This window comes from Trifolium pratense, linkage group LG4 (genome assembly GCF_020283565.1).
Source record: "Trifolium pratense cultivar HEN17-A07 linkage group LG4, ARS_RC_1.1, whole genome shotgun sequence".
Classification (NCBI taxonomy): Eukaryota; Viridiplantae; Streptophyta; class Magnoliopsida; order Fabales; family Fabaceae; genus Trifolium; species Trifolium pratense.
Genome location: NC_060062.1, coordinates 14,764,842 through 14,780,899, shown reverse-complemented (window position 1 = coordinate 14,780,899; position 16,058 = coordinate 14,764,842). Strand labels below are relative to the sequence as shown.

The window sequence follows — 16,058 nt, the reverse complement described above, 5'->3', positions numbered from 1 at the left end:
AAACTCCTCCTAAGACGAGTCATTTTTTGGAAGAACCTGAGTTTAATTCTTAGTAGAAATAATTTTTTGCGAGATTTTACTTATCTCGCGGTCGAACTCTAAATTACTAAATATAGAAAATTTAAGAGTCATATTAAGTGCACATGTTAAAGTATCCAAATATAGAAAATTATCGGTTAATAAGATGAAAAATTTAATACTTATAATATTAAATATACAAATTTCAAGATAATACTTTCATATTTAGTTTATTACCGTATGCTCATAGAAAACACATTAACATTTTTCATATTTCTAATTGTAAACTTTGGTACTTTATCTCGGTACATCTTGTGCCGAAGATTTGACTTGTTAAGAAACACATTTTTCATATTTTAATACCAATGTCTATTTTATTTTTTAAGAAAAATCTATTTTCAATACAAAATTTAACTAATGTCCCATGCTCATGTTAGTATGACACTTAAATTTTCAACTCTACCCATAAAAATAGAATTTAATTTATATATATTATCGTGTAAAGTTATACTTTATGCCGACGGTACATGCAATTTTTTTTTACTAAATTAAAGTATTTATTCAAATTGATAAGAATACATCAATACAATATAAATTTAAAATTATTAAAAACAAAAAAGATGAATCTTCAAAACGCTGCTCCAAATTAAACTAATAAAAATAAGGAAAGTACTTACCAAAATAAAATAAAATAAAATAAACAAAAATATAGCTTACCATTTCAACGTTTTCTTTTGAACTCCGCGATTCTGGTTCTCACAAAAACAAACTCAAAGATCTAGTCGTAGTAGGGACCAGTAGCACACACAACGTTTTTCCGCCGATGGCGATCCTCTACGCTTTGGTAGCAAGAGGCACAGTTGTATTGGCGGAGTTCAGTGCCGTCACCGGCAACACCGGTGCCGTCGCTCGCCGTTTACTCGAGAAGCTTCCAACCGAATCAGAGTCTAGACTTTGCTTCTCTCAAGATAGATACATCTTTCACATACTCCGATCTGATAGTCTCACTTTCCTTTGTATGGCTAATGACACCTTTGGAAGTGAGTAATTTCAGTTCTTCATTTTCTTGATTTCGTTTTTTTTTATTTAATCACTGCAAGATCTATTTTTCTAGTTTCAATTTCTTGTGAGATGAGTGACTTTGCTTGGATTAAGTATTCTGCATAAGATTTCATTTTCGTTTTGATAAATGAAAATAAAAGTAACAAAAATTGAGAAAATAATGTTTGTGCAAAAAAAGTTGTTTGTGGAAAAAGTACTAGACTTTGATATATTTTAGTTACAGATAATCGTTCTTTAAATACACTAATTTTGTATTTTATTGCTTCTAGTGAATATAAAATTGATGAAAATTTAAAATCAACGGTGTTGGAGTGATTCATTGAAGTAATGAAGTGTGTGAAATTGTTGTTGTGTTGTTAGTTCATCGATTAGGAAATTAATTGTATTGCGTAGAGGTGTTTAGGAAAATAAAAGTACTCGACTTTGATATCTTTTAATTACATATAATTGTTCTTTAGAAGAGAATCTTTGCATTTTGTTGCTTTTGGTGTATGTCTTTTGTTTAAACTTCTAGTGAATATAAAATTTTTGAAAATTTAAAATCAACGGTGTTGGAGTAATTTAAGTAATGAAGTCTGTGACCTCGTTGTCGTGTTGTTAGTTCTTCGATTAGGAAATTAATTGTATTACGTAGAGGTGTGTTCTTTAGGGTTTTTCCGGCTACTGCTGATTGTCTGGAACAAACCTTGCGTAAATTAATAGTGATATGAATTTCTCCACTGAGAATGCAACCATGTTCGAAGAAGGTGAACGCACGTTGGTTGCTTCTCAATGCAAAATCAAGCCTTTGATCAACAAAAAAAAACCACTCAGAATCAAGCTGGGGATTCATTCAATTGTCACCACGGTGGTATGACGGGGCGTGATGTCTAATGCAGTCATTGCTTTTGAAAGACTCTTCTCCATAAGGAATTTGTCTGGAGCAGAATCTGTGAACAGTCAATAACTATAAGGAACGGTACTATCCAGACACTGCAGATCAAGCCTTAAGCTTATACTGAGCTCTTTCACCGTTTGGGCTTCGATATAGCCATCCAGACTTTGCAGGCTGACTCTTCAGCCTTTCTAATAGTTTTGACTCTTTGCAGGCTGACTCTTTAGTGACTTAATGCAAGACTAAAATCTTGGCCATTGAATTAAAAATCATTAAATACTAAGGCTATTTGGTCACTTATGCATGGTGCAAGACATGTTCAAGTTGTGCTTGTTGGACAAAGCCATCTAGAAACTATCAGAGAAGACAGACCTATAGCTATTTATTTTTCCAAATTGACTACATAATCTTATCCAAGCTGTGGTTGAGTTTTCCATTTTTTGTGAAAATCAATAACTTGAATGATTTATAGGATTAGTGTATTTATCTCTGCATCAACAATGACTAGCAATCATTAACATATTTGTTGTCGAAGCAGCAAGAACTTATTATTCTGTTATAATCTCTGTCGTTGTTTTCATGCGCTTATTAATACGTCCCATTTTTTATTTATCTAGGGAGAATCCCTTTCTCATACTTGGAAGATATCCAAATGAGGTTTATGAAGAACTACAGCAAAGTTGCCAATTATGCACCGGCTTACGCAATGAATGATGAGTTCTCAAGGGTTTTGCATCAGCAAATGGAGTTTTTTTCTAGTAATCCCAGTGTTGATACCCTCAATCGGGTGAGGGGTGAAGTTGGCGAGGCAAGTAATTTCAAAGAAATTTGTCCCTCCTTATTTCCTGTTTTGATGTATCTATCTCCACTCCACCCCACATTTTACATATCTAACACAAAGTGAGAAAATGAGAACAGAACACTACATAAGCTAATCATGTTTCATGGTATGATAGGCAAAGTTGTGCTCTTGTTGGTTTAATATGCAACTCTATTTTCTGTTGATTAATTTACCTTCTTCCTAGGTATGCGCTGCAAGTGACAGACAACTTGAACATATAATCTGGTTCTATAACAACAAATAACCCATCTGGTTTGTGGGACTAAAGAAAACACAAATGTGATAATATGATTTCAATTTTTTCTTTGCAGTTTTACTTTTAGTTAAAATGAATGTGATGATGAGTTATTAACTTCGTATATAAAGGATTTATCTTTGTATAGAGTTGGTACTTGGTAAGCTTACTAGAAGTAGTATACTGGTATACCCTCTTCACTTGAAATGTGCTTAGTTAGTGCCTTTAAAAGAAGCATCGCTTACCCCAAGGAGTGATGCCTATAGCCAAGAATACTTATTAGCAAAGTTGTGTACCTTTTTTTTTCTGAAAATCATCATATGTTGATTATTTTGCAGCCTGCTTCTGAAGAGCACTGTATTGGATTTTAAGTTGTATAGATGCTGTACTGTTAGTTAAGTTGTTGATGTTTGTGTCATGCATGCTAAGTCTATTTAATGACTACCACTTAGTTGATAACATTGTAATTTTCACTCTTATCATTCAGATACGCACTATCATGGTGGATAATATTGAGAAAGTATTGGAGAGAGGTGACCGGATTGAACTTCTAGTTGATAAGACGGCAACAATGCAAGACAGTTCATTTCACTTTAGGAAACAGTCGAAGCGCCTTCGAAGAGCTCTTTGGATGAAAAATTTCAAACTCTTGTGAGTGAAAGTTCTTAACTTAATATAAAGAATATATATTTGAAAAGTATAGATTTTTGAATTTTTACATGGGATACCAAAAGGTCATTGGATTTATTTCGGACAGAAAAATAGGCTTTTTGCATTTTTCTTCTATTCTTGCCTTGACTGTATGTATTTCGGTCTTTGACAGGGCGTTATTGACGTGCTTGATTGTTCTTCTCCTTTACTTTTTAATCGCTGCTTGCTGTGGTGGCATTACTCTACCGTCCTGCAGATCTTAATTGTCACTCCTGCTGGTTATATTTTCTGACCTCTGCAATGATCAAGAATATTCTAGTCAAGATCTACATTGGCACTTCAGTATTTTAGATTCAAAATTATGTGCTGAGTGAGAAAATTTGATACAGGGTCCAGAATCAGTTACGTATATTTTCTCGATTTTGCTGTTCTTGGTTATGTAATATAATATTACATGCGAAAGCCTGGTAAGGTACTATTTTGTGATTATAGGGCACACTCTGTAAATGTGGATTTTTACTAGGTTTAAATAATTTTTTCTTTATAAATTATTGCATTTTTCTTGTACACATTATTTCCATTTTAATGCTTATGTATGTTGGTGATATTGAAATTTAGGATGAAGCAGCTGTATTCCTGTATTTTAATGGTTAGTCTCAATTTCACATACATCTCTGAACACAATGCTGGTTTAGTTAAGTCGATAATAAATCGTCTAGATAACAAATAATGGCTCATTGGTGGGCAATGTGTTAATGAAAGAAACTTATTTTTTGGTACAATTAATGAAAGAAACTTAAGTTATGGTAAGACTGGAAATTGCTTTTCTGGAACCCTATTTGCGGGTCAGGATCCTCTACATTTGGAGGGGAAATGGCCATGACCATTTCTATTCATAAGTAATACACGTGGCAAAACAAAAAAAATAATGGCTCAGATCTAAACTTGTTAGTGCAGCTCCAACGCTGGTTTCTTAGTGATTACGTGGAAGCCTTAGCTCTGTACCTTAACTTTTCTGCCGTTGGAGCTTTGTGTTGCTTAACTTTTGCTGTCAGTTGCTTCAGAAAGCAATCTTGGAGCTGTGTTGCTTATCATTAAAATATAATAAAAGTTGTTCAAAACTCAACAAAAATGGATAGAAAAGGAGGAAGAAGGAAAATCTGAAAAAATGGAGGTTCAACAATACCAAAAATGATATATCAACAAAAAATAGATGAAGGGAATAGTAACACATCCACGACCATGAAACAGAAATGATAGATCTACAAGCTTCTCCATCAAAAAGCATACAATGATTTCTTTCAAATTTTTGGGGAGAACGAACTGTTTTGCTGACATAGATGGTTTGATTTGGAGAAGGAAAACAACTAGTAACTACGGCAGCATACAATTCCTTTACACGATGACAAAACAACAACATCTTCGGGAAGAAAACCGAAAACCGTCTAGTGAACTACTTTGGCACCATTTTTGGACTCCATTAAAATGTAACTAACCGTTTTGATATCTCGTTTGCTGATCATGTACTTGTCTTGAACAATGAAACCATTTAAAACAAGCTGTGTGTTTTTGAGTTGAGCTTTGATGAATGAACGGTTTTAAATGATGTTGTGCCACCCTCTTGAAATACACTTCAAGCTAAGCAAAGGCTTTGTCGGAACACGTGATAGAATATCAAAGATAAAATCTCTGTTCAAACATCCCTCATTTTTAACCTTAACCATCTTCATTTTCTAAAGAGAAAAAAAAAATCAATTGATCAGACAATTGACAAGTTTGAACTCATGGTTTAGTAACAAATAAGAAAATCAATCTTTGTTTGCTGATGATGAAATGGACAAAGTCATTGAAATACCTACAATAACAAGTAAATGCAACCGGAAAGAGAAAGAAATGAAGAGCTTAATGTGATTCTGTTCTGATTCTTCTTGCATGCAGAGGGAGTTGGTAAGAGAAAAAGTGAGGTTGAACTTGAAGTGATGTTGAGTGAGCTCGTGAGAGAGGGGAAAATGGTGTGGGGGACAAACTAACTTTTTCCTTTCCTTGCATATATTATGAGTGGTTTGGAAGGAGAGGTGGGTTTGTTGGTGTGTCACAAGAGAGGTTTGAAAAAGTTGTGGTATAGACTTTGTCGGCTCTCCCGTGTGTTTTTCACTTGAGAGTGTCCAGTTTTAATCACATTCATCCAATTCTATGGACCTATTATAATAGTAAAACATTAATGGCTGAGATTCCACTGCAGACAATTTACACTGCAGATGATTCATTCCCGACTTTGTCATAAAGGCTTAGTGTGGGTACCACCTTAGTTCACTATGAACTATGATTAAGTGTTAATTAGACTCGGGTAAAAAAAACGGATAGGTGATAAGTTAGCTTATAGTAGATGAGCTTATAGTGGATAATTTATAAGCCAGTTTTAATTTATAGATAATAAGTTAGCTGATTGAATTTGTAGTATTTATTAAAATTAGTGGTTGAAATAGCTTATAAATACAAAATGACATAAACCCTTATTATTTTAATTGCATATGCCCTATATGGTATCTTGCTCAATTTATTTTTTTCGTATTCCCTTGTTATTTTTATTTTATTTTATTTTTGTCTAGTAACCTATAGTGGCTAGAAATTCTACCTGAAAGGTGAATAAATTGAGTGTCCGGAATTCAAACCCCGACTCTGCATAAAATATGCGATGTCTCTACCAACTGAGTTAAGCTATACCAAATTATTCTCTAACTTATTTAACCCTAAAATCAAATATCATTAAGAGGAAAATCGTGGACCAGTTTTTAAAAAATATTTAAAATTTTAACGACATATATTGTTGTTTGAAAGTATTAGTTAATGATTATCTTCATTTTTACAACTAAAATAATGACCTAATTGATACTGGTTTGACTAAAATAACGAAAAATAAAAATGTAATATGTATTAAACTGACTTCAATCATGTCATTGTTTTAACCATAAAGACTATGAGATTTGTAATTTTTTATCTTAAAGAATATTATCGACAATCGCTATAATTTCTAATAATTTTAAATACTAGTCAACAATGGACCCTTTATAAATACGGTCCACAGTAGAACTAGCCATCATAAATCCTATAAAAGGACAAATTCTTTTCTATTTTTTTTTTTTGTCAAGATAAATGGACGGATTCTAACGCGAGCAACCCAATCATATCTCTCATGCTGCATAAATAAAAGTTATTGTTTTAAAACCAATACCACAAAGATAACTTTTAAAGTAGCTATAGCTACAATTATGATGACTTTTATGAAGAATTTCTTTAATTATAAATATAACTTTTACGATAGCTACCATAAACTTCAAAATTACAGTATATATACACTGTATGTTTTCAAGTTGACTATTCGCATTTTTTCCTCGAGCTAACATAGTTTAAAATAAGAGAAATGTTAACGAGTTCTAGAACAACTCTTTAAAAATCATAAATAATAACATTTTATGAAAATGTGTGAAGGTAATACATTAAAACTAAAATGTTTAAATTTTTTAAATAAATAATTTCTTTAAATAGAATTTTTAAGGAATATCTAGCAAGACCCTTAAAATAAAAGGAGTATTTTTGTCATTTCACAAATAAATGCAGGGGTAGTACTGGGGTACAGTATTAAGTGTAAGGTATGATTAACAATTTCTTTTGGCCCATGGGCCTTAGTTAGCCTTTTAGTTTCTTTTTCCACAAGGAAAAAAAAAAGTTTACTTGTCTTCCTACGTTGCAACGTGTTTCTTTTCACCAGAATCTCAACTTTCCTCAAAATTTTCTCTCGTTTTCTCGAGAAAATCCATGCGCCAAATTCTTGAACTGAAACCACTGTTCATATATTCTCTTACACGTTCAACATAAAATCAAAATCGATGAGACCGATTCAACTTCCTGAACCACCAAGCCCTACCGCCCATAGAGGTACGCCTGACATCTTCGAATCTGGAGTTCATACTTTTGTCAGACGCGCCGTCGTTATCGGAAACGGTTATCCATCTTCTGAGAATCAGAGTATCGGTTTGGTTCGCGCACTTGGTTTCTCCGATAACTATTTCTTATATGTAAGCATATAATAACCGTTATTTCAGCATGGTTACTATAGTATTGAACTTAATTGTATGATTACTGTTAGTTTTGGAGTTAATTGCATGATTATTATTGAGTAAACTACGAAATTAGTAGGTTTTTGACACTGAATATTTCAAAGGTCCTATATTTAACTACTTAATATCAATTAAGTCCCTATATTTTACAACTTGCTATTGATTTGGTCTCTAGGTTTATCCACTTATTCTCAATTTAGTCCCTAACATGTTCTTTCGAAGGACTAATATGAATAAAATTTTGATAGAGTCAGAGACTTTTTGAAATATTTATAGATTCAGATACCTATTTATTTTTGGTGTAAACCCAGTATCCTCTGTGGGCAACCACGGAGACTAATCTCTGGAGGCTTGTGGGCTTAAATGGGCGGCAAACTGTCCTCAAGAGTTTTAACATTGCTGCATGCCCAAGCTAGGGATCGAACTCAAAACCTTGGTTAAGCTAGGAGAGACATGCGCCATCTCATCTAAGCACTCTTGGGTGATTCAGATACCTATTTATTTGAGAGTATCTTACAAAGTCGGCAGACTGATTTGATGGTTTACTCTATTATTATTATTATAGTATGTGAGGTTTGTGAGAGAAATTGGGATATGAAACCTAAAGTGGGAAATTGGTCATATAAACCATTCTAGTATGAAGAGGTGTTGTTAGAAGATAGGTTTATGAATGTACCAAAAAAAAAAAAAAGATAGGTTTATGAGATAGAATTTTGCCAATGTAGAAAATGTAAAATGAGTAAAGAGCAAATAAACAAGGAAAAAAATGCATCTGTGATTATGGTTGTAGTTTAGAAAACATAGATTTAAAAATAAGTTTGATTATTTTTGGTTAGGTTTGTTCTTGCCCCAGGAAGATTCCATTAAGATAGTATGAAGTGAAATTTTTTCGAAACTGCTATATTATTGGTGTCATATGATCACATCCAAATCTGACACCTCTAGATGTATGATACTTCTTGGACAGTGTTGTCAAATAGTGGTTATTGTGTTGGAGGAATTTGAACAAATCTTTATTGTTTTGCAATAAGCTATTTAGTATGAAGTGTTGTTAAGTAGTAGTTATTGCGGGAAGAAAGTTCTATTTTTTGCAATCGATGATTGACAATACTGTCGAAGAAGTAACAAGTATCCCCTAGTTTTTATTATTTTTTAAATAAAATATTGAGTGATACGTTTGAAATATCTTTTAGATACTTAGAGATACAACTCCAGAAACTTGTCTAAGTCTTTCTGTATAGCTTGTTTTGAAGATATAAGAAAACAAAGAGACATAGTTGTGGGATATTAGTGTAGAGTTGTATTTCGGTGAATTTACTTAGAATCCGCGATTTTTATTTTATGAGAATGGGGAAATGAAAATGATACAATTTGTATATTAGACTGTGTAAGCAATCGAATTGAATCAGGACTTACTTACAATAGGATTAATTATATGTTGTTACATTTTGACATTAAGTAGGGGAAAGTGCATTGTGACATATTTAGAAGGAAGATAATATTTTTTTTATATGGACAAGACATGTGTGTCAGTTGATAAAATTGTGGGATATAGCGGAGCAGATTTTGAAGAATCTGTGGTGAAAACTGCAATGCTATCCCAGTTTTGCTATTAGGGAAATGGTTACAGTTCCATAGCAGTCGTGGCGGATGTAGCAGAAAAAAGATAACTTTAGGTTTTTAACTCTTTTTTTATGAACAATAAAACTGAAGAGGTAGCATGTGAACTGCACATGACCCATTTTTGAAATAGAAAACTGAAGTGTCAGAGTATTCCTCCTATGATCACAGTTTGGTGTTTTGGTTTAGGGTATGGGTATGCTTGGAGGGAAAGGAAAAGATCGTAGACTTTCACCCGAGTTAAACTTTCTCTTATTTGAGAATTTATTAATGAAAAGATGTAATGAATCTTTTTTTATTTGAGTCTACAACTAAAGTATGCTGTTATGTAGAGCCTTTGTTCATTGCCAAAGCTAACTCTTAATAATATTTAGGGCTCAAATTCAGCTTCTTCTTTTTTTCTTTTCCAGCCTTTCTAAATTGTGAGTACCACCTTACAGCTGTATAAGTTTGCTCATCATTTCATTATTCAATTGCCGCAGCGGGTTACCAGGCCTAAAGGAGGAATTAATGAGTGGCTTCATTGGCTTCCAGTCTCCCTCCATAAGAAAATATATTATATAGTAAGAACGGTCAGCGGTTATTATCTGCTACTGTTGAGATCTCAAGAGAAGAAGCTTATTAAGCCTTCAGAAAATGGTGCCGGTGCAGGCTTGTTGGGTGTCTTAGAAGCCGATGCAAAACAGATAGTCAATTTTGCTCAAGAAACTTATGAGAAGTAAATTCTATTCCTTTTATTTTAATTGTAAAACTTAATAGCACTGTAATGATGTCTATAGCTTGGCAACGTGCCTTTTATTCAAATATCTGTGTGCCTTTACCATTAATAATATTTTACAGAATGATGAATTTCATTTTATCGATAGCAGTATACTAAATTACTTATATATCAATTTATTCTATTTGATGAATTAGGTGACATATCATACTGGAATGTGTAACATTTGCTAGCATATTCTAAATTCTCATAGTACTGTTATATTTGTGCTGTTTCACATTCTAGTACTTCTTGCAACCTGTAGTCTCTTGTATCTTTATCTAGTTCTTTCTCTCCTTACAAATAATGATATGATTGATAATATATCCAGGGAGGGACCTTTGTTGGTGGTTGCATGTGGAAGGGATACAATTTCTACCGCAAGTTCCATAAAACGTTTAGCATCTCAGAACGTTTTTGTCGTTCAGGTGTGCCGATTTAACGCCTATTTTATTTTATCCAACTTTCTCTTATATCTCGTAAATGAAGCAATTTGTTATTGCATGCATAAAAATTCAGAACAAATTACCAGTAACACCAAGGTACTTAAAATGTATGACTTGAGTTAAAAGAAAGTTTTACCACAATCTAGAGACCTGCCTGAAACAGGTCTTTGGACAGGAAAACCCCAACAAGAAAATAAGATCAGTGTTGTAGAGATGAGAATGCTATGATTGATGAGTGATCACTCAAGACAAGATTGGATAAGAAATTAATCATTAGAGAAAAAGTAGGCATAGCTCATAATCTGGAAAAGATGATAGAATCTTATCTCAGGTGGTCTGGACATTTGTGAACTGTGAAGAAAACCCTAGAAGCACTGATAAGGAGGATAGTTCATATTGAAGATAGTACATTAGTTAGAGATAGAAGATCATGGATTCTTTTAAGGCAGATCATTAATTAGGATTTTGAATTAAACGGTCTATGTGTAGACATGATTCATGATATGGCATTATGGTATTGTTTAATTCATGAATATAATCCATATTATTCAATTCCAATAATGCTATATAATTTGTATTTTTTAATGAAAACTGGAAGGTGAAATAGAAAATAGGCTTAATGCCTAAAAATTCACCTAGACAAATTGAGCTGGTGATTGACAAAAGTGGGTGGTGGTGGTGGGTGGGGGGGGGGTGGGGGGGGGGGGGGGGGGGGAATGCTTTCCAGAACTTTAGGAGTAACAAATGACTTCTGTGGAGTATAAATTTCCCATGTCTACTTTCAATCTTTAAAGCAGATTATTTTACAAGTCCTTGACATGATCTCTTGCAAGGAAATTAATTGAATGATTTGATACTTCGGTGATCTCTTTCCTCTATGAAATTCCATGTCTTTTTCTTTATTTCTGATATTGATCACATTCAAGGTTTCAAGTTGAAGTTCTGTTCCTGCTTGTGTTTGTATTCTATTTTTGGCTAATATGGGTTGGATGCAGTCCATAGTTTTACTGTGATCATTGCCACAATCACAATAATTATGCTGCATAACATTATACAGTCTGCACTTGAAAACCTTGTTCATTTCATGTCTAAAATTGTGTGATTTACAGTGTAAACTTGTCAAGTTCTGGAGGACCACCTTGTCCTAGACTTAATTAGTTATGAATCAAATCAGCATTAAATGATAAATATGTTCTCTTTAATCCAAAAACTAATAAAACTTGCATATGTGCTCAATTCTAAATTCAAATAAATATTGGAGTATCTATGTTCTGTTTTAAATTTCATTGTTAATATGGTGCTGTGTTATTGCACCTGTATTTTGCTCTGACCTTCATTACTACATAAAATGTAGGATTTGATTTTTAACAGTAATATGCTTTATTGTCCTTGTCTCATGGCCAGATTCAACATCCAAGAGTGCATTTGAATAGGTTTGACATGGTGATTACACCTAAGCATGACTATTATCCTCTAACTCCACAAGGACAGGAACAAGTTCCCCGGCTTATTCGAAGTTGGATAACTCCACGTGATCCTCCGGATAGTCACGTGGTATGTATAATGTGCATATGATATGGCTGTATATAACTTGTTGCTTTGACGGAGAAACTGTGATTTTACTTTATGTTGGCCCCCGTTAATTGCTAAAGACTATTACGTGGTAATGTGCACTCAGGTTCTCACGACTGGAGCACTACATCAATTAGATTTCACTTCAATACGCAGTGCTGCTGCGGCTTGGCATGATGAATTTGCACATGTTCCCAGGCCCTTGCTCGTTGTCAACATTGGAGGACCATCAAGTAATTTCAATTTTTTTAATTTAATTTTTTGAAATGTAGTAAAACTTGGAGGAATAAGATTAAGCTTCAGTGGCCATTTTTTTGGTTATTTGACTAATTTCCATAATTGATTTAGGTAACTGTCGATATGGTGGAGACCTTGCAAAGCAGTTAGTAGCATCTTTGCTCAGTGTTCTTGCTAGTTGTGGGAGTGTTAGAATATCCTTTACAGAGAAGACTCCTCAAAAAGTATGGTCAACCCTGAAGTCTCTCAAAATATTATATCACCCAGCAACACTTTCATCTCATACTCACTTTTTCTTCCTTCTCTGTGGTCTTTTAAACAGGTGGCCAAAATTATAGTGAAAGAACTTGGAGATAATCCAAAAGTTTATATTTGGGATGGGCAAGGTAAAAATTTATTTAGGTTTCAAGTAGATTATCTATTCAGATATTTAATTTTATTTTAACAGATATTACGTGGTTAACCTGTCAAAACGTACCACTTTCAGAACCTAACCCGCACATGGGTAATCTAGCTTGGGCTGACGCATTTGTCATCACAGCAGATTCAGTTAGTATGATAAGTGAAGCTTGCAGCACTGGGTAAGCTTGTGTGTTTCTGTAATTAACACACATTTTATATACTTTTATCTTGATAATGTATTTGATCTTATTTTATTCTTAAATCATTTTGTCCGTCGCACAGGAAGCCTGTCTATGTTGTTGGGGCTGAGCGTTGCAAATGGAAGTTCACTGAATTTCACAAATCATTGAGAGAGCTTGGAGTTGTTCGGTCTTTTACAGGTTCTGAGGATGTAAGTAAATCTCCGTGACTTTTATATTCCAAGCAAGGATTTAATATTATTGTAGAAGGAATGAAATTATATATATAATGGATGTGTTTTTGCTTAAATTTCCAGATATCGGAGAGTTGGAGCTATCCACCCCTTAACGATACTGCTGATGCAGCTAAACGAATCCGTGAAGCGCTTGCTGCCCGAGGATGGAAGCTGAAGATATAGAATGCAATATGAAGTTGAAGTTGAAGTTGCTACAATACTTTTGTTCGATTTTATTTTTAAATTAAAAGGGGTTACCATTCATTGTTTGAACATATTGCCAAGCAAAATTCCACAAATAGGAAATACAGAGATGTCTTTATTCCTTTTCACAATAGCAATTTTTGAAGATGTAATGTGTGTAATATAAGTTAACTTTGAAAGAATGAGGTAAATAACAAAATAAAAATTGGAACATCTTACTTCTATTCATAATTTGATATTATCTATGACAATTAAATGTCATTTACACGTTTATTCAGGGGTGAATAGGCAATTTCTATCGACCAAATTAGTTCTTTTTTATGAATTATCAATGTAGTTCTTAAAATTGTAACATGTGAATTAAACAGTCCTTCATCTTCCACACTGTTAGGGTCTGTTTGGTAAAAATAAGCTATAAGCTTGTTGATAGCTGATAAGCTAGCTGATAGCTGAAAAGCTAGCTTATTGAAATTAAAGTGTTTGGTAAAATTAGCTTTTAAAGTGGTTATTAAATATAAAATTACATAATTGATAGTGGGTAGTTTATTTTTTAGAGTGGGTAGTTATTAAATTAAAGGGTAAAAATGGAATAAAGTGTAAAAAGCTATAAGCTATAAGCTCAAATGCTACTTGAAATAGCATCTGAAAAAAAGCTATAACCTAGTACAAAAAGCTTGTTACCAAACACCTCTAATTTTTTGAAACAAGCTTATAAGCTCATATAATAAGCTATAAGCTAGCTTATTTGTGTTACCAAACAGAGCCTTAATGATCTAAAATGTGAAACCTCTAGCAGAATTGAGAAAGATAGACAACTTTCATAGGGATCAGCATACATCCGCAGCTTATGAAACCTTGTCAAGGTTTATTTCTTCTTATCTGGTGATGATTACTTATCCTAATTTTAGCATTTCCTTTTACATAATGTGATGCGAGTGGTACACAATCCATCGCATATTTTAGTAATAGGAGAGTTATTTTGTGATAACCCCTATTTCAAGGGGAGGAGAAGTCTTGTAATCTTGAGTTTAGCTCTGAGACAAGTAAAGTTCGGTCAAATATTGTTTCTTCTAAGAATTGAATTTGGTTCTCCTGAACGATTCGTTCTATAGGGTTCATTAGCCACTTGAGCGCAATCACTTGTTGTTTTGGGAGAGATTTAGAGTACTATATTTCTTTTCTTTTTCTAAATTAAGCAAACTATAAAATATTTCTAAATATGAATGAAATATGGTTGAATTGTTATATGATCATACATTATGGTACAGTATTTTTCTAAAATCTTAAATAAATATTAAAATATAGATCTAACCCTGCAAAGTCATCCCTTCCAAAATCTCTCTTTCAAATAGACCCTAAGAAATTTCTCCTCCCCTCTATTTTCAAAAGTCCCCCAATTTCCATTTTTGTTTTGAAAAATTTACACCTTTTGGATGACACAAATTTGGGCAGAAATCGTTCAGATTGGCTAATTTGGGGGATTAGCTAATGTATATCTATTTATCATTATTACCAATTATTTTTTAAAAAATTAGTTAATCATTTACTTATTTCTTTTTGTTAATATAATAGATTTTTTTCAAAATTTTTTGACAGTTAGAAACAAAACAATTAAAAAACATAAGAAAAACTAATTTTTAAATTAATAATTATAATAAAAATTGAAACAAAAAAAAAATGAAAAGAAAAGGACATGCCAAAGTGACTGTATAAGCAGAAAAGGACATAAAAACTGTACTGCATGATGGTACGGATGAGTTTATGTAATGACAAATTGGCAATACTTCACTCTTTCCCTCCCTCTCATCTCATGCTTCCATTATTCAAACCGTTTCAAGTTTTATAGTACTGTAATAATAAAAAATTACTTTCTCTAGTCTCTTATATAAGAAAACTTTTGTTTTCTAGATACATAGAATGATTGATGTATTTAGTCCATTTTTTAGACCAAATATATCAATTATTCCATGAACCTAAAAAGTGAAAATTTTCTTAAATTATGGACCGGAGGGAATAGTAACTAGTGTCCCTGACAAACTAGTTAAAGAGCTAAATAAGATATGAATGTATTGAAACTTGTGTAATCTACTTATTATAATTATAATTATAAAAAATATTTTTTTCAATAGAAAAATGACTTCTTTTATCCCTTCATCTCCAAATATAAGAGTTCATTGATCATTGCACGTATGCTAATACATAATTTTGATTACGAATATTTTTTATTGTTTATTAGTAAAAAAATTATATTTTGAAAATATTCATTGAAACAAATCAAACAAAATCTTATATGATAATATTTACATTTATATATTTTTAAAAGAATACAAATAAAAGAAAGCATATAAATAGTATATTTAGTCAAATAATAGCTGGTACTCTACGTAGGAGTATTAAATAAAGGCAAACTCCCGGAATATTTTTAAGAACTTAAATAATAAGTATTTTATTGAATTTTTATGAACATGATTAACGTATTGAAAATTATAGTGTTTAAATTTTTAAATAAAAAATTTCTTTAAATTGAATATTTAAATAATGCCGCAACACTCGTTAACAAGATATTTAAATAAATATTATCCTTATACTCTCTCTGTCTCATAATA

General features: G+C 32.5%; 2 protein-coding genes across 2 annotated transcripts; both read left to right on the top strand.

Moving 5' to 3' along the window:
• The first annotated feature begins 714 nt into the window (after positions 1–714).
• LOC123924649 (vesicle-associated membrane protein 714) lies at positions 715–4,350 on the top strand. Its single transcript, XM_045977603.1, has 4 exons — positions 715–1,058; positions 2,572–2,762; positions 3,518–3,681; positions 3,854–4,350. The coding sequence occupies exons 1-4, from the start codon at positions 842–844 to the stop codon at positions 3,942–3,944; spliced, it is 663 nt and encodes a 220-aa protein (XP_045833559.1). The 5' UTR covers positions 715–841; the 3' UTR covers positions 3,945–4,350.
• A 3,061-nt stretch (positions 4,351–7,411) lies between these two features.
• On the top strand, positions 7,412–13,683 carry LOC123923393 (mitochondrial fission protein ELM1). The gene is made up of 10 exons (XM_045976084.1): positions 7,412–7,757; positions 9,902–10,137; positions 10,508–10,604; positions 12,027–12,176; positions 12,301–12,427; positions 12,543–12,655; positions 12,754–12,817; positions 12,919–13,012; positions 13,116–13,224; positions 13,330–13,683. The coding sequence occupies exons 1-10, from the start codon at positions 7,569–7,571 to the stop codon at positions 13,429–13,431; spliced, it is 1,281 nt and encodes a 426-aa protein (XP_045832040.1). The 5' UTR covers positions 7,412–7,568; the 3' UTR covers positions 13,432–13,683.
• The last annotated feature ends 2,375 nt before the right edge of the window (positions 13,684–16,058 follow it).